Raw genomic sequence first — 22,461 nt, forward strand, 5'->3', positions numbered from 1 at the left:
AATTTTGAAGATATTCGTTCTTTATCTTCTTTCATTCAGTTCCACCAACAAAAAGTCTAATTTCTCTCAAAATCTCATATTTTTATGGGTCATTTGCTTTTCTTTGTTCCTGATGCTCTCAAATTTACTTTGGTTCTGCTGTGTATAGATGGTTTTGCACGTCTCACTACATCCTTCCTTTTAAGCTGTTGTCTAGTCCCTTTCTGTAACTCTGCTCACTTTTATTCTCTCTCTTCTGATATGTCTTTGTTTTTGTTCTATTTGCTCGTTCCTCCCAGAACACCTAGCAAATGAGCACTGGGACTTCTGGGATCTTTCCACTGAACTTCTTTTTCACATACGCACTTATGTCTTTCTGAAACTGCTTCATGAAAGAGAAATGAGACTTCACATATCCAGACAACCAAATGGCAGGATACACTGCGTCTGTGCATCAGGACGCTGTGCACCAGGACGCTGTGCACCAGGACGCTGTGCACCAGGACGCTGTGCACCAGGACGCTGTGCACCAGGACGCTGTGCACCAGGACGCTGTGCATCAGGAGCTGGTTTTTCCTGACCCTCCTCCTTGCAGCCTGCGTCTACGAACAGTGATTGCTTTGCCCTTTCTTCAGTTTGTCCTGGTCTTTTATCTTCCTGGGTATTGGCATCACCAGAGCCAGTGAAAGTCACTCAGCCGTGTCTGACTCTTTGTGACTCCATGGACTACACAGTCCACGGAATTCTCCAGGCCAGAATACTGGAGTGGGTAGCCTCTCCGTTCTCCAGGGTATCTTCCCAACCCAGGGATCGAAGCAGGTCTCCCATATTGCAGGTGGATTCTTTACCAGCTGAGCCACAAGGGAAGCAGGTATTGGCATAGCAGATTCCAAAATGGTCTGCCCTCCTCCCTGACTCATAACTCCTCATGTCCAAGCCTGAGTGACTTCACTGCACTGTGCACACACAGCCTTGGAGAGGCCTATTTGTCATCCATTGATAACATCCATGTGAAATGTCATATTTATGAAGGATGCTTAATTTATCTGACAAGCCCTGGGATTATGAAAAATAACTCAGAAGACAGCCGGTCAGGGGAATGGGCCCTGAGCACAGGCTGGCCCTGGCCCTTCTAGGGTTCATATCACAGGTACCAGCCCCTCGGCTTGCATCTTCAGCTCAGCTCAGCTTCCCTCTGTCTAAACAACCACTCTGCACACTCCACCTCACTGTTAAAGAGCCTTACAGCTCCTCCAGGCCGATTCTTCCCTGCTTTTCTCATGGATCTCAGAGCACATTCTAGAACAATCTCTGACGTGTGCTTTTAACCCCAGTTTACAAGCTTCAACTCCCATAGGAACATGGGATTCACTCTCTCTCCAAGTGCAGCCAATCTTTTGGCTCGCCAAGAGCTGACCCAAGAAACCCGAGAACTGCTGCAGACCCTTCCTAAGGTTAGCACTCCCAGGGGCTTCCTTCCGCATCCTTCTCCATGGCACCAAATTCTGGGACTGAGGCTGAGTCACTCTTTCCTCCACACCCAAATCTACGTCTGCAAGCCTTGGGACCCCTACCACTAAACCCCATCCAAAATCCATTCATCCGCTGCATCTTTGCTGCCCACACTCCAACCCCAGCCACACTAACCTCTTGCTTAGACTGGGGCAAGGACCAAGCAGGACTCTAAAGCCTGTAGAGTAATATTAACATGTCATGACTCATTTGAAGATCAGAATAACTCCAAAACTTTCATCTCCATCTGTTTAACTTGTTTATCTACCTCTCAGCTATTTCCAAATTTGGATGGTGAAAAGGGCTGTTTTTCACTTACTTATTCAAACGCCCATACATTCTATGATAGAATATAATTCCACCATATGCATACTTCTAAAACACATAGAAGAATATATGCACATATTTATTTTATGTTTATTTTAATTTATAGATTCCATGTAAAATATATTTTTAACTTGAAAATATAGAGATTGATGCGTGCGTGTTTAGTTGCTGAGTCATGTCTGACTCTTTGTGACCTCATGGACCATAGCCGGCCAGGCTCCTTTGCCTATGGGCTTATTCTGGCGAGCATACTGGAGTGGGTTGCCATTTCTTCCTCCAGGGGATCTTCCTGACCCAGGTGTAGAACCCGTGTCTCCTGTAGCTCCTGCATTGGCAGGGGAATTTTTTAACCACTGAGGCATCTGAGAAGCCCATACAGATGGATGCGTATTTGTAATTTGTTGATTTTGCCAGATAACTCTCTCCCATCTTACCTTCTCCTCCAGGTACTGAGTCACAGAGGCAGCAAACCACAGCTATGCCTTTAGATCCTGTCTGGGTGCTGAGATCTGCAGCTCACTCCACCCACAGGTATCTGAGTCTCATCTGTCTCTTCTCCTTTGGGCAGGATGTTCTGCCTGTTGAGATGGGTTGTCTGGGATCTGCATGTGTTCTGGGGGACTCAGAGCCTACTGGGCTGGGAGGGCGGGGTTTATCCTAGTTCTTGGCCTCTGGTCCCAAACCACAGCACAGGACAGGAGAACTGGCTCTCACTCAGGACATTGGACCTACAGACACGATGACTTCCGTGGTTGCTTCAACAACATATCCAAGAGTTTCTGCCCATCGGCACCTCTGTCCCCAGGAGCTGCTCCCATGAAGAGGGGCTGAAAAAACGGCTTCCGGTAGGACTGCTACAGAAGGAAGGCACTGAGCTTGGAATTGGGGTATAAGCCACGGAAGCCAATCACCTGGAACCCCCAACCCATTCTGCTTCCCACAGCATGTCTGCCATTGGAAGACGAGGAGAAAGCAGCAGTCCTCAACACACTTCTGTGTTCTTCACACAGGAGAGTCTGGGTGGGACTCAAACAAAACTGGAGGCTGGGAGCGGTGCTGGGAAAATACGTCATGATGTGGGGTGAGGGAAAGGACCCCACGTTCTATTGAGTTTATAGATATTACAGTGGTTACTGAGAATCTAGAAGCATTCACCCTCAGTTCCCAACCAGCTGTCTTAATTAAAATGCTGCTGAAAGAAGCAAATCAATTATCAGATACCTTACAAGATGGTTTATTCTAACACACAGAAAATTGCTTATGAGTATCGCATTACTGCTTTAGGTTATCCGTTAACCAAGGCTGCTAATGAACTACATTGTTATCAAGTCAGATAAAAGATGCCCTGGGAGTTCAGGCAAATTATTACAACACAGTGCTTTGTTTTGAAATATAACTCATCTTTTACCACACACAAGGTGAGTAACCTAATCTAAGGAGAACCAGTCCATGTGGCCACCTGGATTTCTATTGAATGAAAAGGCAAAGAGTATTCCTTAATGCAGCCCAGAAACCCAGGGTTACTATTAAGGGGAGAGAAATGTGAATGGGGCCTGCGTCACGCAGCCTTGCGTTTTCGTCTCTTCCAGTTGCATCCTCCGTGATAAGGTACGGACATTGCCATAGTCACCACAAAATAATCCTACAAGCATAACAACAATCACTTGCTTTGGTATAGCTCACTACAGGCCATGGCAGCTGCTTTCTCTTTTCATCCTTTCTTGGTACCACCATTTGAAAGCTGCAGAGCTGTGGGGCCATTCCACAGCTGTCAGACCCCTTTATCCCACTCCAGCCCAGCCTGCCTTTCTCCTTTTGGAAGGTCTCTCAGTCATTTATAGAAATGGAGACTGCCCAAAGGTTTTCACCTTTCAGTTCCCTTGAGTGTTGACAGGTGGATTCTTCTGACAGCTAAGAAGTTGAGGCCAACAGCTGTAAGCAAGGCTGTTCACCTCCTGGTAGACTGTGGTGCTAAAGAAGCTGTGTCTTGAGTCTGGTTCTCATTCCACGAGCCGCTTGCTGCTGGGAGGGTCCACGGACACAGTGTCATGATGAAGCGTGAACAGCTCTGACACTGGAAACAAAGCCAGGCGTGAGCATGCGTCGACTTCCAAACCTTCTTACTGCTCGCAAGAGTGCTTGTATGTCCCTTTATGCGGTCAGCTCCTTGCAGAAGAGAAGCACTGTTTTCTTTCAGGACAGAGGCACTGTAGATTCTATAAGTTTATTTGCTCTGTATTTTGAGTTCCATGTGAAGGCCCATCACCAGCTTTGGATGCTCAAATTCAAGCTGTCTCCAGTGAGTAGCTGTCCAGAGTGCCCTCCTGAAGAGGCTGCTCACTCAGAGCTCAATCACATGTGCATTTCTGGAAAGAAAAAGAGCCATCTGGAAAATTCATTAATACCCAGACCTGAGCTAGGTACCAAAAGAAAGAGAAAGAGACTTGGAGACTCCAGGATTATTAGTGGCTGCCTAAATCCAATTTTCCACCACGTCCTCCAAAATCATACAGATCAACAAGGAGAGAAGCAAAAAACTGAATTAGTAACAAGGGTGCCTGTATGTCCTCGTTTTCCTGGGACCATCCCAGAGAATGTCTCCTGAGGATGAGTTAATGCCTGCTAATGCTGAAAGTCTTTTAATCAAATCCCACACAAATTCCTGGGCCAGGGGTAGGGGTTGGGAGGGAAGACTCAGTAAAATAGGAACTGGTGGGTTTCCTTAAGGTGATAAGACATGTACTTTATCCCTAAATCTAACATCTTACTTAATGAAAACCACTAGAGAATTTCCCACAACGGTCAGGCAAAAGACAAATATGCTCACTGTTTCCACTATTATTTAACACTGGTGATTTTAACCAATGCAATCAGAGAGGAGAAAACAATTAGAGGCTTATTGGAAGAGAAGATCTACAATTTGGCAGAAGACATAATATGATGAAAACTCAAGGAGATCAAGAACAAAATAAAAAAAACAATAAAAGCATTCAATATGTCAGCTGCTATCATGTTAATACCCCAAATCAATGACCAAGTAGGAGACATGATGGGAAATTCCATTTACTAAAGCAACAAAAACATGAAATATTTAGAAGTAAACTTAATAAGAAATGTGAAAAATCCATAAGGGTAAAATATGAAAACTCTCCTGAGACACACAAAAACACACTTGTGAAAAGCATAGGTTTGTGTCAGTGAAGGATAGCATCCTCAAAAAGTCAGTTGTCTTCAATTTAACATGTAAACATAATGCAGCTCCAATAAAAACAGCAAGATGTTTGTTTCTGTAGCCAGATTCTGAAGTTGGTTGTCAAGCTTATATGGAAAACAAATACACAGGAATAGCTAGACTGGGAGAGCAAGGCGTGTGGGAAGCAGCCACGTGGGGTAATACGTGAAGTCACCCCGAGAAAGAGTGTGATAATGGCACACGGGTGATCACAGATACCGCCGGAGAGTGATGTGAAGTCTACAAAGAGTCCAACTATAGGTGAAACTTTTCACCATGATAAAGGTGACAAATAAAATACTGGGGAAAATACAGTGATTTTGAAAAATGATATTAAGATGACTAGATTGCCATTTGGGAAAAAGATAAAATTGGATCTATACCTCACACCATGCACCATACCAAACGAGTCAGAGATCCAAGTAAAAGTAGACCCATACGAGAACCAGACTAATATATACATGCATATGTAAATATTTATCTAATGTTATAAAAATTGTATACATGCAAATCTTTTAATTACACATATTTTTGTAAAAGGAACACAGGGAATATAAAACCGGAACTGTTGAAGTTAATTACCTCAAAGCAGTGGGTAGGAGCAGAGCAGAGTGGATAGGAGAGCAGGACGTCTCCAAGTTTACCTGTTCACACGTTTTTAGCTTAAAACTATACATGTGTTTCACATACTCAAAAAATAAAATTAAAGTACAAAGATTAAGAAACTAAACAAAAACCAGCATATACACTGAATCACATATCTCTAACTATATATCAAATTGATAGCATAACCACAGAGAAAATAATTAATTCAACTTGAACACAAAGCTCTATACACATGAAGGGCTAAGTTCTAAGAACAAAGAACAGCAAAGAAATTTTTAAGTGAGTTTGTAGTTGTACAGTATTGTAATTCTTGAAGTATGTATTTTGTGTGTATTATAGGATAGAGCAAATGGATAAAAATATTTATATGGTTGGGAAACAGGGCTTTCACTTTGGAAGAAGCAAAATAGAAATATGGAATGAGGAAGTCCTAAGAAGAATGCTATGATGCTGAGTTTTTGATGCATACTGGTAAATATGCATGTGCTGACTATCCATTGAGAAAGTCTGCAAGTGATGATGCCTCAGTAGCCATAAGCACCCGTTGTGCTCAGATCTTGGTTTCTATAAACTACTCCATGTTAAAGAAAAGAAGGATGGTGGAGGAGGGGGTAGGAAAACATGGATCTAGGGGAAATGGGTGATTCAGAGTCTGAGCAGGAACAGTGTAAGGTGAGCCTGGAACACTGTGTAATTTCGGAAGTCTATGAAATTCTTAGTGACTACTGGAATCCAGTCTAAAGACACCAAGAATTTATTTGTACTGATAACTTGGGACAATTTAAACATCAAAAAGATTCATGATGGTGATGAATTATAATGCATTGAAGTCCTTAGGAATAATGTTGGAGAAATAAGAGAAGAATGTCAGCTATTAAATGTAGAAGGGACGCTGGAATTAGAAACTCGGTACTTTGTAGCCCTCAATGCAGTAACTATTCAAACACGGGCCACAAACAGATGTAAACCATTGGGCGAAGAATTACTTGGTCAGGGTGTTCCCACGGTCTCCAAGTCCCACCCCTTAGATTATTTACTCATTGCAAACGAGGGATTTTCTCTCCACCAGGAGAGATCTAGTTGTCACTTCCTTAGCTAAGCAGTTTAAAGCAATGTCAGTAACAGTGAGAGAGCCTGGAGTCCTGTGACTCCTGAGCAGCGCACTGAAAGATAGGTGCCCAATATCACCGCTGCAGTGATCATGACAAAATTCTCAATCTGAACCTGCTCAGAAGGAAAGCGACAAATACAGGAACTATAACACGATGCAAGAAGGTTAAGTACTTCAAGACTGACAATGCCGTGGGGAGAGAAAGCAACATCGAGAGAAACTAAAAAGAAACTAAAATCAAGTACAATGGATCCTGGCTTGGAAAAATAGAGCTTTAAGAGACACCTGGGAAACAATCGGAGAAATTTGAAAACAAGCTGTGAAAGAGATGAGACTATTGAATTACTACCCATTTCCGTTCATTTCTTACCATTCCTGTCACTGTGATTGTGCAGGAGATACATGATGCATAAATATTATGATATCTACACTAGTTTTTAAGTGAATCAGAAAAAATTATGCATGCAGAGTTAAAGCAAACAGAGCAAAATGTTCATTTATGGATCTAGGTGAAGGTTGTACATGTTTTTATTGCACTGTTCTTTCAACATTTCTGTGGCTTTGAAGATTTTTCAAAAAGGACAGTGAGAGCATGTGGGTGGTACACGAGGTGTGGGAAAGCAGGACTAGGGGAAGTGAGTTATGAACCGGCCCTTCAGATAAACCTGAAGGAGATGGCTTCCTTCCTGGGAGCAGAGCTCCTTTAGCCATAACCTCGGATCCTGCCCCCGCTTCCTGAAAGGCTGCCCTATATGCTCAGGCACTGTCTATTCTGACACTTCACAGCAGCGTCGAAAATCTGACACCTCGGCCAAACTGATGGCTTGATGACACAAAGAAAATTTTGGATTTTTTTTTTTTCCATCAAATGGTTTAAGCTAGCTACAGTTGACTGGCTTCTGTCAAAGAGAAGGTCTTGGAAAACCAAATCAAATAAGATAAAACTTTAACCATCTTGCTGTTAAAACCCAGTTTTCTCAGCTCTAAGGAGGCACATGCCCCACGACTTCATTTAAACTCTTGCCAAAGTACTGCCCGATGAGGACTTGCCACAACTGTCCCAAAGAGAAGCTGATTCCTGACGTCACAGCCAGCCTGACACCACGACTTCCGGCCCGTGCCCAGCAATCCCCCTCCCATCCTGCAGGGGTCGCGCAGGAGCGCCTCCAGCCTGCACGGGACAGGAAGGGGACTGCCTTCCCTCCTTTCGGTACGAGCCATCAGCCACTCGTACAACTCACCTTTCAGAGAAACTGAGGTTTAACCTGCAAAACAGGAAGACGGGATGTCATTCCTAGACAACCAAAAGCAGGGGCAAAATTCTGCTACGGGAGAACGGCCTGCATGTCCTTTGCGTCTCCACTCTCGGGTCTATCGGCTTCCCGACTGAGCCTGACTCCATCTAGTGTCAGCTTTGGAAACCTGAGTTGTATCTTCCTTCTCAATAGAAGAGCTCTGGTGTGATGATGCTGAGGACAGCTCCCTGCACGCGGTGGGGGAACAGATGCAGGCGAACCCCATCCTGCCATTACCTCCCAACCGCCCACCTCTCCCCATCTTTCGTCTCTTCCCTGCCCTCCTCTGCCCCTTCACACTCCTCCTCCTGTACTTCACTCTCGCAATGTTTATTGTTGGACGGCTATGGCAGCCACCTCGCCTGGGTTATGGAAGTTTCCTCCTACAGCTCCAATGTATCGAAATAATTCAGAACATCCAAAAGTACAAAAGGGCTTCCTCGTGGCTCAGTGGTCACGAATCCACCTGCTAATGCAGGAGACGCGGGTTCAATCCCTGGATTGGGAAAAACTCCTGGAGAAGGAAACGACAATCCACTGGAAAATCCCATGGACAAAGGAGCCTGGCGGGCTATGGTCCATGGGGTCACAAAAGAGTCAGACTCAACTGAGCAACTAAACAACAAATATACCAAACAGATGCTCCTCTGACCTGATCATAGGTAGGAATGTGAAACCATAGTAACTGTTCATGCAGTGCTCTTGAATTGGTTTGTGATGTACTGTTCACAGCAGCATCTTCACACAGCAGCATCTGTGTGTCAGACCTTCATTATGAGTCATCACAGCCTGTCACATTCCTTCCCCCAGCACGCACATATGCGTGTACAAATCCACCAGGATTAAGAATTGGGCATTGTGAAATCTTTCCGTTTTGTGAATCCCATGACTAAGAGGTCCCTGAATCAGAGTTTATACCAGTTCTGGGAACTTCCAGGGGGCACTGGAGCTTCCAAAGCATGATGCCTTAACCCAAAGTGTCCCCCGATGAGTGTGAGCTGTCTGGATGATCAAGATAGCATGGCTCGTGGGTGGTTAAGAAGATCACTCTGTTAGAACCTCCACCAGCCCACTTGGTCATCCTGACACAGGGCCAGAGCTGGCCGCTGCAGCCTGTGGCCACATGCCAGGGTGCCTCAGCCACCCAGTAGAGGGCCCCTGAGACCACGCTGTAGGCAGAGTCCCCCACCACAGGCACAGCTCAGCCATCCCAAACTGACCCCATCCTACACTTCCCACCACACAGATGAGCTGGGCCCCAAAGGAAATGCAGAGTCTGGGTCTGGGGTTCATCTATACGTTCCCAGGTCCCCTCACTCCCACCATCAAGAGCTTTAGGTCCTCAGAAATTATTGACAGACACCATAACATCTGAAGGAGAGCAGAGCCTCAAGAAAGTGAAAGTATTGAGAAAATCCATTTCCAGCTCATCCCCAGGGCATCCCCCTGACTGCAGCGTACCACACATCATCTCTCCTTCATCCATAGATCCACACATTTCTTCAAGAGATGCTGCTTTGTACTTACCAAGCCCCAGATCCCAGGGAAGAACTAGAGGGGGGGCTGTGCTTTGCATCCCTCTAAAAGCCCACCAGCCCATCTGAACTCAGATTCTGCCCTGAATACCAGTCACTCACTGAACATCTCCTCCACAAGGAAGTCTCCAGAAGCCTCAGACTTACCATATTCAAAAAAGGTAGTGACCAACATATCCCACCCCACCCAGCCCACTGTCCACCCCCACTCTACTGCGTGCTTCCCAAAGGGCATCTCCAGCTAGGGCCTCCCCATTCCAACAAATGCTACTGATTCTTGATTCTGGCCTGCACCTTCCCCCAGCCCCAAGAGACTGGCTGCCTCCTTGGTATCACTCAGGTCCTCATTCCAGAGGGCTTCGCAGTAGCTTGTTTCTATCTGAGTAAAGGGCGTTCCATACGATACAAGCAGCGAGTGCAAAGGTCCTGAGTTAGGATTGTCTTTGGAGGACAAGGGCTCTATACAGAGGAGCAGTGTGGCTGGGTGGCGGCAGGGAAGCTGGGAACAGAACACATGTAGTTTCCCAGCTGGGACATGGCCGTAGCTGGGAACATGATCATGGGGGTGGGCGATTCACTGGGGGACTCTGCGCAGGAGATGAGGCAAAGGCTAACCCAAGTGCAGAAAAGAGCCCAAGCTTACTTTGACTACTTAATACCCTGTGGGATCCCCACTCTCATGACACTTGAGGGCTGCCCGAAGGAGGGGAGAGTGAGAAGAGGGAGGCCAGGGGTGCATCCTGGTCCCCTAGGAAGCATTTCAAAGTGGGAAGAGGGGCAGGGATGTCAGGCAAGGACGAGGGATGGATGAAACAGGAGGGAATATGAGGGGGACACAGGTTGGTAGTGACCTTACCTTGAAGTTTTCTTCTTTAGCGCAATGGTCTCTAAACAGAGAAAGCAGGCTGTTAGGACAGGGGCACGGTGATGGTGGTGCCACTCTCTTGGTGCCAGGCCAGCAGGAGGGGGTCAGAGCCCAGCGGACTCAGGTGATGCTGAGAGGTTCCTGGGGTTGAGGCCACTGAGGGGTTTGTTGGGCTGAGCGCTCTGCCCCCTCCCCGTTGGCACCGTTGAAGCTTCTCTACCCAGTCCCTCTCCGAGCCCCCTAGCTCAGCACCCGGGGGAGACCGAGGTTTCCCTATAAATAGACCCCCCCAGGCCTCTGCCAGTTGTTCTTCCCCTTCTCCCTCCCTGAGGATGCTGGGCCCTCTCACCCGTAGGAGATCTAGGATGTCTCTCAGTGTGCTGAAGAGACTATTTTCTCTTTCCCCTTATTCTTAGGGATACAAAATCAATGGCAAGTGAACTATGACCAGTTAAGTTCCCTGTGCAGTTGGACACACTGGAAGGCCCCAGATGCAGTCTCCTCCTTGCCCTGTCTCCCCTTTTGGGTATCTTTACAGATAATAATCACATTTTCAAGAGACATGGTGAGAGTCCTTCCTCCCTATCCTCTGGGGACTGCATTACCATCCCATTAAGCAGCCATATGGGCGATGGATTTTGCAGGTCCCCTCTTAAGAGACAAGGGGGTGCAAATCAATGCTGTATTTTGCTACTGAAACTCACCAAGTGTTCGGCTTCTACCCAAGGACGCAGATCTCCACAGCTGCGACAGGGTGTGGAGAACCATGCTGGGCGCTCATAAGCCCAGCTCTGCTCGGGTCAGGAGCAGACACTCAGCATCACTCAGTGCAGGGCTTGCCCGATTTATGCGGGAAAAATGCAACCTGGCCAGGCCATCAGTGCTGGCCACACCTCCCGCCACCCACCCGTGCCAGGAGCAGCCTCGCCACTTCCGGGGATTGATTTCATCTCATCACATCATTTGGGTAAAAGAAAAGAAATTTCTGTCAGAAGCCAGCTCAGCTCCCTTCCCCATTTCTCCAAGAAAGCTGATTCTTAAGAATATCAAGAATGATTAAGTGGAAAAGTACAGAGACAGAAGCAGAGACAGACAGAGACACAGAGAGGTCACCGCATTTCTTTTCGATCCATGATTTTTATTCTCTCTATAGCCAGTTTTACCCTCAGAGCCTCACACTAGATAACCGGCCAGAATGTGTCTTATCTCAGGAAAGGGCAGAGCCAGGGCTGAGCATCACTGCTTCCTTACCATTGAAGCCCACATTTGTGCTTCTCAGGTCAGAGGAATCGTTATCAAACATGTGCTTCCTGATCATGCAGAACTTCAGGGCCAGGAAGCCAGCCGATATGGCGATGCCCACAGCAGTCCCGATGACAGCATATTTCATATCTGGAGGGCAGGGAGGAATTGAACAAGGGGCTTTAATCAGCCATCACCCAGCAAAAGTCTTCCACAGCTCCCTTTACATCAGAATGAAGTCCAAAGTCATATACTTGGACCTTTACATTACATAGTCCAACCTGCTGCGTGCGTGTATGTTCGGTTGCTCAGTTGTGTCCAGCTCTTTTACAACTTCATGGAATGTAGCCCACCAGGCTCCTCTGTCCATGGGATTTCCCAGGCAAGAACACTGGAGTGGCTTGCCATTTCCTCCTCCATGATATCTTCATGACCCAGGGGTTGAACCCGTGTCTCCTGCATTGGCAGGCAGCTTCTTTACTACTGAGCCACCTGGGAAGTCCCAACCCACTGAGGCCAGCCTAATTTTCCAGTCTCCTGGGAACATGCTCCTTCCCTACCCCTCCACCCATGCTGCATCTCCTCTTCCTGGAACTCCAACCCTGGTCCCTTCAGCTGTGGGAATCATTCCCAAGTGGCTGGTGGCTCCTTTCTCTGTCTTCTTGCAGCCATCCTCACTTATCCCTGCATCAGTTCATCCATGTGTATGTCGATTGCCTGCTCTGGTGAGCGTGCTGACGGCAAATGAATGAGTCCCTGACTCCATCCTGGGGGCCTGCAGTCAGCAGCGGAAGACAAGAGCTCACTCGAGTGCTGAGTGACAGGGTGGGCTGATGTGGAAACTGACAGTCTTCCCAGAGGAGATGACATGGAAGGCGTACCATACATGGAGAGCTGAACTCTGGGGTGGAGAGAGGCTGGGATGGGGCAAGCAGAGGGAGGCACTGGCCAGGGCAAAGCCTGCTATATGAGGACTCATGGCTGCAGTGCAGGGCTGCTCATCTCAGAGAGAGTGGACAGAGGTGGCCCTGATGGCTCATGTCCCCTTTGAGGACAGACTGTCATTCAGTACCATGCCCCAAGGATAAAGCCATGCTAGCCACTCAGACAGGTCTGGGGGTGAGCACTGCCCTGGTGCCATGATGACTGGGAGGAAACAGGCACCAGGATGCCCCACCTGCCCATGCATCTTGAGTTCCTCCTCCTGCCCCTCAGCCCTGCATCCAGAATCCACTTGGCAGCCACCTACCAGCTTCAGCTCTAGCAGGCTTGCCTGTTGCTAACACTTGAGCGGCCCCAGCATCTGCAAAAACAAAAGCCCCAAATTCTGGTTAGAACAGAACTGCTGGCCAAGATCAGGCCAGGGGTCTCAGGCCAAAGCCCTGTCCTCAGCCGTCCACTCCAATAGGTCTGGGGAAGTCTGCCACAGGAAACCTCCTGCTTGGCCACCACACTCTGGAGTAACAGAGGTGGTTCCTGGTCGCCACAGTGTCCGGGAGCTGTGCTGGGAGGTCAGAACCTCTGCCAAAGCAGGAGTAAGAGTGCGCTGAGCTCAGTTAACCCAGATCCTTCTAATCCCGTTAGAAGACCTTTTTATTTCATTCGTTTTATAAAAGATCTTTTTCTTTTAGGTTAACAGGATATTTTAGCTGTAAGTTAAACCAGCTGTTTAACATGGTTTCTAAGACCCACACTGGGATCCCCGCCTGCCTCTCTAGTCTCTTCCTCACTCCCAAGAACCCTCTCACTCTGGCCAGACTGCCTGATTCCAGCTCCTACCCAGGCCGGGACCAGCTGCCCTTGACCCACATCCTTTGCCCAGCTCCGTCTTCTCCCCTATTCCTCTTTACCTCATCTTGGTTCTGTGTTACTTTCTCCTGACACCCCATACCTGGCTTAGCTGCCCCTCTGCATGCTCCACAGTGGCTGTACCTACCCCTTGTAACTGACCACACCATTTATTTAGGAACATTACATAGCATTGCTGTGTGCCAGGTACTGCCCCCAGAGCTTCTCAGCTACTCACCCACTAACGGGTCTTCTGGCTGGTCTTCCCCCTAGGCTGAGTGGTGCCCTGTGGAGTGCTTTATCCCCAGCATTTGACACAGTGTCTGGGCCACGGGAGGCATTAATAGACATCTGATGAATGAGTGAATGATGGTAACAGAGCATGCTGCAGGGGCGCTCACTCTTCTAGCCTATACTTGAAACCTTAAGATAGGAGATGTGACTCCCAAGCTGACCTTGGTCCCTGAAGATGGGCTCTAGAAGAGCTAAGATGGACCCACGGGCCTTGTGAAGGAAAGTATACATTAACTGGCCACTTGCTCTGAGGCAGACATTGGGGGCAGCACGTGCATTAATTAATACATTCAATATTCAGAGCAAGAGCTCTGTGAGACAGGCGCCGTCATCCCCGCCATTTGATGAATGAGGAATCCAGCGCTGAGGACTTGAGGGTGTGCCCAAGGGCCAAAGACAAGTGGAAAGCGGCAGCCCTGCCACCTTAACCCAAAGCCCCGTGATGCCTTGAGAACTCAAATCCCAGGCAGCTAACTGACAGAATGATGCCAAGACCATCAAGACCGAGGACTGGAGGGCTGAGACACGGGCAGGTGAGTGGTGAGACCCAAACTTGATTCTTAGGCTCAAATTTCCAGGCAAGGCAGAAGTCCCTGTTGGTCCTAAAAGGGAGCCACTGACTTCATTGAGAGGGACCACATCTTCCCCAACTTAGCTCCAAGAGAAGTCCACCTCCTGAGTCCTGACCTCATGGAGGGCAAACGGTGGCTACTCGGTCACCAAAGTGACAAGACGTGCATGTGACCACACTCAGTGCTGCCCAGGGGTTGGGCAGACACTCCACAGAGAACATCTGCGCTGAGTGCCCTGGTGGGGAAGGGGCCATTGTAATAGACTTTAGGGGTCTTCTGATGGCCTCACCTGGTGATGAAAAAGCTGGAGGACTCTGAAGCAAAAGTACACAGCCTTGTTCTAGTCATTAGTCTTCTTGGAAATCCAGTGACTTCTGTTACTGGGCCCATCCACTCACTCACATACCACAGACACCACAGAACACAATATGACCCTGGTTCTATCAGTTCTTTGAAATCCCCACTGAGCTTCCTTGTTTCTCTGCATTTATTCTTCACATTAATCCCGCCACTCTAGCCAGGTTGAAAACCTTTCCAGGGTTTGGACAAAGCCTTGTGTTTCACACATGGTAGGGCTAGGCTGCTAGAGTCACTGAACGGAACCGGCTTCTGTACTGATGCTGGAAACCCTGACGTGTGTGCTGCATGCTCGCGAGGGGGCCTTTCCAACAGCAGTCTGCCCCACGCGGCCTTTACTGGACAGAAGACAAGGGACAGGGAAGGCAGGCGTCAGTGAGTGGGACCAGGGCCACTGAGGGCCAGCCTCTCCGCCTGCCCGCTCAGACACAGACACTTCTCCTGGGTCCTCCTCAGGGGTCTTCTCCCCGTGGCCACGGCTCTGCATGACCATCACACAGCATAAAATTCTTATATGAGCCTGAAATGAAACTTGAACAGGGAAAGAAGAAAGGACATAGGTCAGAAAGCACGGAAAGGTGGAAAGAGTCAGAGAGACACAAGGACACATGGAGATGGAGGGACATACAAACACTCTGCCAGAGAAGCTCAGGCTGCCAAGCAGGCGAGAAGGGAAGAGAGACAGTGTGTGTCTGCTGTCCGAAAAGCCTGGCCCTGGCCTTCCCAGCAGCACCAGGCCCCAAGTCCTCATCAGGCTGCCCAGCAAATGCAGCCTCCTGAATGCTCCACTCTTCCTGCCCTTCCCGGGCAGGGGTCCCTGGCTCAGCTCAGCTCCCATTCTCACCCCCACAGGCTCAGGCTCCTCAGACCCCTCCCTCCATGCTCTCTCCTGGGTCCACCCCAAGACAGGAGGCTGCTCCTAGTCCCTGACCCCAAACAGGTTCCCTGGGCCTCAGGAACTGAGTGAAGTCCAAGGTCAGAGACTGAGTGAGTGCCCTCCCTGGGGCTGCAGATCAGACAGCTGCAGATGCCAAACCCCAAGAGTGGGCCATGCTGGGCCCTCCATCAGCTATCTCCCATCTCAGTAATTCCTGCTAGCCATCCAGACAGCCACTTGGCGGCAGCCTTTTCCCTCCTCGGGGAGGGACAACCTCCAAGCTGCCCTCCTGTGCTCAGCATCTCGGCCTTGCAAGCTAAGAGCCTTGATGAGGACCTGTCAGAAACACACTTACATCGGCCACCCGCACCCCCGCCTCCTGCCGAGATCTTCACCTCCCGCGCTGTAGACCCTGCAAGCCCCCAGGGACGATTTCCCCGTAGCTGGAGGATGGATTGCTGGTCTGCGAGCACAGCCAGAGGCCGCCTGACTGCTCCTGCTCAGGTCTGTCAGAGACACAAGAGGAAGCCACACCACATTTTATTTACTGAAATTCTCTGGGTTCTCACATGCAAACATGAATTGGCAGCTTAGTACCCAGAAAACAGTCTCTCAAAACCTGGGGATAGTTCAAGGGGGTTGAGCAGGGGCTGACTGAACCAAGGCTGGTGTCCAGGGGGCACGCAGGGACCCTCTGACTGATAGATTCACATGGCTGTAGCAGGCACATGCGTGCATACATGCTAAGTCGCTTCAGTCGTGTCCAACTCCTTGCAACCCTATGGACTGTAGCCTGCCAGGCTCCTCTGTCCTTGGGATTCTCCAGGCAAGAGTACTGGAGTGGGTTGCCACGCCCTCCTCCAGGGGATCTTCCTGACCAGGGGTTGAACCCACGTCTCTCGTGTCTCTCGCAGTGGCAGGCACAGTGCTGCCCAAATCTGGCTTGACAGTCACCGCTACACTAGGACTGTCTACACGGAGCCACGTGCAGAGTGCAGGAGCCAAGGTCCTGGGGCACAGCTTTTGCTGGTGTGCAGAGTCGGACATGACTTAGGGACTAAACAGCAGCAGAGCAGAGAGTAGGGGTGCTGCCTCTAGATGGGCCTGCTGGGGTTCCAGGGCCTCTACCCACACGGTCCCCATGCACGCTCAGGTCCAGCCCTGCACCCCGGCACTCACCAAACCACTCACCTCAGGCTACGCCTGCCCAGAAGATGGTGCTTTTTTCTAAGATGTACTAAGACACCATTACAGCTCTGAGTCTAGAGTGGCTCTTCCTCCCAGGCCCCCTTTGGACAGGCAACTGACAGAGACCTGACACCCCAGCCCTCCCTGCAAAACAGCCAGTGCCCCGCCCCCTCTCTGCAGCCCTTCCCCTCTACAGAGCACAATCTGCTCTCTGCAAGTGGTTTCCCAACAGGAAGGAATCTCCTGCAAGAGTAAATAGTCCTGAAGCCTGGAGGCTCCCTGGGTCCCCCTCCTCCAGGACTGGGAGGTTAGCCTCAGAGGAAGATGGAGGCAAGGCTTCTCCGGGGAGTGAGTGGAAGGCATGGGGTGGCCTGACCCATCTCAGCTGGAATCTGACCCTGAGAGCCCAGCCCCACCATCCAGACCTCCCAAGCTGGCCACACCTGTCGGGTCCACCCTTCCTGGGAGCGGGCCCTCTTCACCACCCTTATTTGGGCAGAATCGGGCTGTGTGTTTCCAGTTGTGGGGCAGTGGGCGTGCATGCACGCAGATGTCGTTCTATAAGTATCTGGACTAAAAATAGGGAGAGGCTGCCCTAAGTGTTTGTCAACTGATGCCTGGCCATTTTCATCTGAAACTTAAATATTACAGAATGGCTCCTAACTTTAGATCACATAAATTCCAGTGTTCTCAGCTCAAGGAAGGGGTCTCAGATAACTAGAAAAGACATCTATCCTCTCCTAACGAAGTACACACAGGAATGCAGTACCTTTGGTGTGCTCCACGTGGCCCTGGTGACCAGGGGCATCCAAGTGCTCTTGGACAAAAGACCCTGGTGCCCCACGAAGGAGCTCGCCCAGTGATGGACAGACAAAACTGACACAAGAGAAGATCAGAGTGCTGCAGGAGATGTTCAGCACCTTCCTGCAAACCTGCGTCCCCAGGAGCTGGAGGAAGTCTGAACAGGGGTGTGTGGGGTGAACACTTGCTAAGTGGCCCCCCCTTTCCTGGCCCTTTGGCTGAAGGCAGAGCCTTGCTTTTCTTTTGGGGAAACACCTCCCCTTGATTCCCTTGAGGCTGGTCCCAGGATGGATGTGTGAACCATCCTGATTAGCCAGGCATGACATCTTCCAGTCAGCAGTGACTGGTCAAGGGGTGATCCCACTCAGGCCAGTAAGACTCAACTCTGGGACTTTGTGGAAAATACTGAGAAAGAAGAATGTCTTCTGAAATTGGTAACTGTGGGGTTGCGGGAGACCCACAGGCTAGAGGGAACCTGCTGAGACTGAAACCCCCACTGACTAGGGTCATTTTAGGTTTAGGTTCAGAGAAGGCAATGGCACCCCACTCCAGTTCTCTTGCCTGGAGAATCCCAGGGACGGGGGAACCTGGTAAGCTGCAGTCCATGGGGTCGCACAGAGTCGGACACGACTGAAACGACTCAGCAGCAGCAGCAGCAGGTTTAGGTTTAGTCGTTAAGTCGTGTCCGACTCTTGCGACGCCATGGACTGTACAGCCCACCAGGGTCTTCTGTCCATGGGGTTTCCCAGGCGCAGTGGGCTGCCATTTCCTTCTCCAGGGGATCTTCCCAACCCAGGGACTGAACTCTGGTCTCCTGCATTGCAGGCAGACTCTTACTGACTGAGCCACCAGGAAGGTCAGGCTAAGACCAAACCTAAGACAGGTTTTGAGCCCCTGAATCCAGCTGCGCCTGATGCACCTGTTCTTGACTTCTCAGCCAGCTCAGTAAGGAAACACCTCTTTTATCTTATAGTCTAACCTGAGCTAAGGAAGTGTCAGCAGCAAGCATCCTGATGGCTTAGGCGGCAGGTCCTTCACACAGCAGAGAATGCTGGCTGTGAGCCGGAGCTCACGGCACAGCCTCAAATAAACCCAACTGTGGCCCACCAGCTAAGCAAAGCTGTGCGCCTCTGGGCCTTTGCACATCTGCTGTTTGATGCAATACCTTCCTCATCTCCACGGGGAGCTCTTACTTATCCTCCAAGACATAGCACAAAGCCACCTCCTCTGGAAGTCCCCTGCTCTCTGCTGGCTCAGGATCCCCCTGCAACCTTATCACATATCTGCCCCTGCCCTGTCTGTACTGTCCTGCAGAATGTTCTAGGGCATGAAGGACACACTTCCTAGCCCCAGTTCCTCCCCAGGCCCAGGATGATATGTGAGACTCCTCGGAGCTTAGTTTCTCCTCCAGGGAGGTGCAAGAAGAAGGTGAAAGGGGAGAATCTTGAACTGACAGGAAAGATTCCCCGAAATTACTGTTAAACCAGAAGTGCCTTGTGTGATAAGATCAAGTTTACAGCACTGAGTGATATAATAAGGGCTCAGGAGGAAGTCAAGTTCGGCCGCAGAGCAATAGATCATGTAACAGCATTGTTGCTATGACTCTGAGACCAGGAACGCCCGTGGGCCGTGTGTGGACGCAGATGGGACACGTGGCTGCTGTTGCTGTGGATACACCTGAGGCCCTGGTCCAAGCACCACACAGCCAGGGCCCACTAGGAGGGAGGATTAGAAAGGGAGTGGACCTGCAGAGTGAGTGGGGATGCTGTCATTATGCTTCACGTCATGAAAAGAGCCTGGACCTCACTCTTCTCACCTGAACATGGGCCCTGACACATAGAATGGACTCACTCAGACAGCTTTCTTTCATCCATCTGTCCCAAACCCTTCCTGCAATGGAAGCTGACCCTGGGGTGCCAGTAGGATTCAGGGCACACTTCTCTAATTGGGCTGGTTTGGGGACTGGGGGCGCTGGCAATCCCGTCCCTCCTCAGAGCTTACAGATGTGTCTTCTTCTCAGAAAAATCCAGGTCAGTGGCCCTGGCCCTTTTGCCCCTCCCCGGGGCTGTTAGATGCTAGAAATTAGACATGTGAAACCCTAACAGGATGGAGGCTCTAGTCCTCTCCTGAGCAGGATGCCAGAGGGCTGTGAGTTGGTCTGGGTTATGCAGCGGCCCCTGCTCCCAGTGGCTGCTAGCATTGTGCTGGGGTCTACGGCCTTCCTCTGACATTCTGTGACTTACAGGAACCTCAGGCTCCCGGCTCACAAACCTAGAAACTACCTTGAAATTGCTCTTCTTCAATACCCTTTTCCCATCTCAGTAAAGAGGTCGCAGCTGCCAAACTTCAAGTAGACAGGGCGTTGTCATTCCTATCCCATAGCTGTGGGCATTGCTTTCTTCCTGTGAAAGCACCTAGACTTTGGGCAGAACTCAAACCTGCAAAGCTGCACAGGTTTGCGAGATGGAGAACAGAAGGCATGCAGAGGATCTAGAACAAAGCAAAGATGGTTCCATGATAGGCCATGGAGACTGGGCACGACTCCTTCGTTTCCAGGGATCCCCATTCAGGGCAAGAGCACACTGAACCAGACAGACCTTTCACTCCCAAACCCAGGTCAGGACCTCCCAGCCCTGGACTGCAGTGGGCCCTGACTCCTGGGAGATAGGCCGTGAGTAAGGAATTCCATGCAGGGGTTTCTTCCCAATGCAGAGAAGCATACAGCCATTAGCATCCAGGACTAAGGGGACCTGACCCAGCCTGGGGCATCCATGAAGGTCCCCAGGAGTGAGCACATTTAAAAACAAAAGGAAAAGTAGGACGAGGCTTTGTGAGTCAGAGCTGTGAGGGGCCTGGGCAAACTGAGGCTCTGAGTGCTTCCCAGAGGACTTGGACGGGGCAAGCAGCTGGGCAGGACCCGGAAGCAGGAGGCCGCGAAAGGCCACCAGAAGGATGGAGGAGCCCATCTGAGGCAACAGAACATGAGGGGAAACGCCTCCAGCTTCCAGAAATAGCCTCATAATTAAGAGGAAAACATTAATGGTGGGTGACCAGACGGTATCAAAACTTGTGCCCACTTTGTTTTTCCTGAGCAATCTTCGCTAATTAATTCTTAAAGATTCACACACTGGGATTAAAACACTCAGCTGCAGAAGCCAAACTGATCAATACCTTTCCAGGCTAATGGAGGGGCTGGAGGCAGGGAGCCGGCTCTGGCCCAAGGTGGAAGCAAGGGTGCTCCAGGCCCTCAGAGTGCTCCCGAAGGGGTAGGAGGCCACAGGGAGTTCCAGCCATGCTCAGTGAGGAGTGGTGATGCATAAATGCTATCAAACCCAGCAGAAGACCTGCTGAATCCTCAAGGGGGTCAGAGGTGCTTGGAAGCTGGGAGGAGCTTGAGGCTGTCCTGGTAGGGTGGGCAGTGTTGTCCAGGAAAGCCTGAGTTAGAAGACCCCCCAGTTGGAACACCCAATCAATTCTACACTCACCAGTGGATGGGTTTGCTCCATCTTTGAATGTCTCTGGTGAGGGGGACATGAAACCTACCTATGCCTCCATGGTGGATGGGAAGGTGTGATGCTTGGAACCAGAACATCTGTGTCCCCTTTCTGCCTCTGCTCAGCCAGTGGCCATGGGCCCCTCATGGCTCCCAGCTCAGTGGGCCCTGTGCAGTTGGGCTGATCACAGGAAGCCTGCCTAGCCACACAAGGACTGTGACTGCAAGGATCCCCTGACAGGTGGGTGGTGTAGACTGAAGTGTGGGCAGGAACCATCCTCCACGGGCACTGGGCCACTGCTTGACACGGCCTCAGCTTTCCAGAGGGCTGCAGGACAGGCGGGGACAGAGCATATCAGGAGGGGCTCTGGAGAGGCACTAGGATCAGAAAGGAGAAGGCCCTCCCCCTCAAGGTCTCAGGTCCCTGCTGTTGCCTCTGAGAGACTGCGGGGTCCCAGGTGGGGGACGGCCCACCCACTCAACACAGGGGCTTCAGACCAGAGAAAGCCTGTCTTCAGGAGCCATCTCAGGGCCGCCTTTGCAGAGAGAGCAGGGGAGGCTGGAAGCAGTGCAGAATAACTAATTAATGATGGTAGAGTATTGTGGAAGAGGAAAGCGTTGCATAACCGCTAAGTGGTGGGGTTATTATTATTCATGCAATATTCATAGTGTGCGCTTCAGTCTCTGGGAAGCTTCGCTCTGGAGTCCTCGGGGACTTGGCGGAAGGGGGCATGTGCCCAGGGGGCGGGGCTGTGGGATGACAGCTGGCTTGGCCCTCAGGGAAGGGGCCATGAAGCTGCAGAGGAAACAGCCACACGCAGCCAATGAAAGTCCAGGGAGCTGGGCAACTCCGAGCCGTCTGTTGCCATCCCTGGGCCATACTGTGCGCCAAGGTCTGTGTCAGGTATTTCCACCACAGTTATCTTTTTAAAGGCTGCTTCTAACATTTGCAGAAACCAGGGCACACCACAAATCTAAATAGTTAAAGATTAGAGATCAAGCCACACACAGGGCTCAACCCACTTCCTCCAGCATGGCCGTGCGGTCCACTCTCCAGGGGTCACCTTCTGGAAAGGGAAGCTCAGCCCTGCCGATGGCCCCAAGGGCTGCCAAGGTCTTCTGAACAGAGCAGGGGGATATCAGGCTTGACGTGGACCTCCTGGAAAGACCAGATCCCCAGGATTCAGGATGGAGCCTGGCTCAGTCTGACGCCCCCAAGGGCCTCACACCTACCAACACCCTGCTCTTCCCATTGGACTCTTGGGCAGCATTAAGACATGGTCCCACACTGGACCACCAAGTAGAGGGAGGAAGTGGAGCTACCTGGGAGTTGGATCTACATAGGAACACCCTCGACCATTGAAATAAAAGCAGCAGCTCGCCCTCA

The 22,461-nt window shown here is 50.2% G+C and overlaps 1 protein-coding gene across 3 annotated transcripts in view; it reads right to left on the reverse strand.

Moving 5' to 3' along the window:
• Positions 1 to 3,036: 3,036 nt before the first annotated feature.
• Positions 3,037 to 22,461, reverse strand: part of TMEM273 (transmembrane protein 273) — a 30,049-nt gene continuing 10,624 nt past the window's right edge. The window contains exons 2-6 of one of the 3 annotated variants that reach the window (XM_006058545.4): positions 12,954 to 13,007; positions 11,714 to 11,854; positions 10,454 to 10,484; positions 8,009 to 8,032; positions 3,037 to 4,184 (exon numbers count right to left, since the gene is read on the reverse strand). In XM_006058545.4, the coding sequence (XP_006058607.3) occupies positions 4,160 to 4,184; positions 8,009 to 8,032; positions 10,454 to 10,484; positions 11,714 to 11,854; positions 12,954 to 13,007 (275 nt within the window). In that variant the 3' untranslated portion in view covers positions 3,037 to 4,159. The remainder of the gene's footprint in view (positions 4,185 to 8,008; positions 8,033 to 10,453; positions 10,485 to 11,713; positions 11,855 to 12,953; positions 13,008 to 22,461) is intronic. The other 2 variants (XM_025284912.3, XM_025284913.3) reach the window with 2 other exon arrangements.

The sequence above is a fragment of the Bubalus bubalis genome, chromosome 4 (genome assembly GCF_019923935.1).
Source record: "Bubalus bubalis isolate 160015118507 breed Murrah chromosome 4, NDDB_SH_1, whole genome shotgun sequence".
Classification (NCBI taxonomy): Eukaryota; Metazoa; Chordata; class Mammalia; order Artiodactyla; family Bovidae; genus Bubalus; species Bubalus bubalis.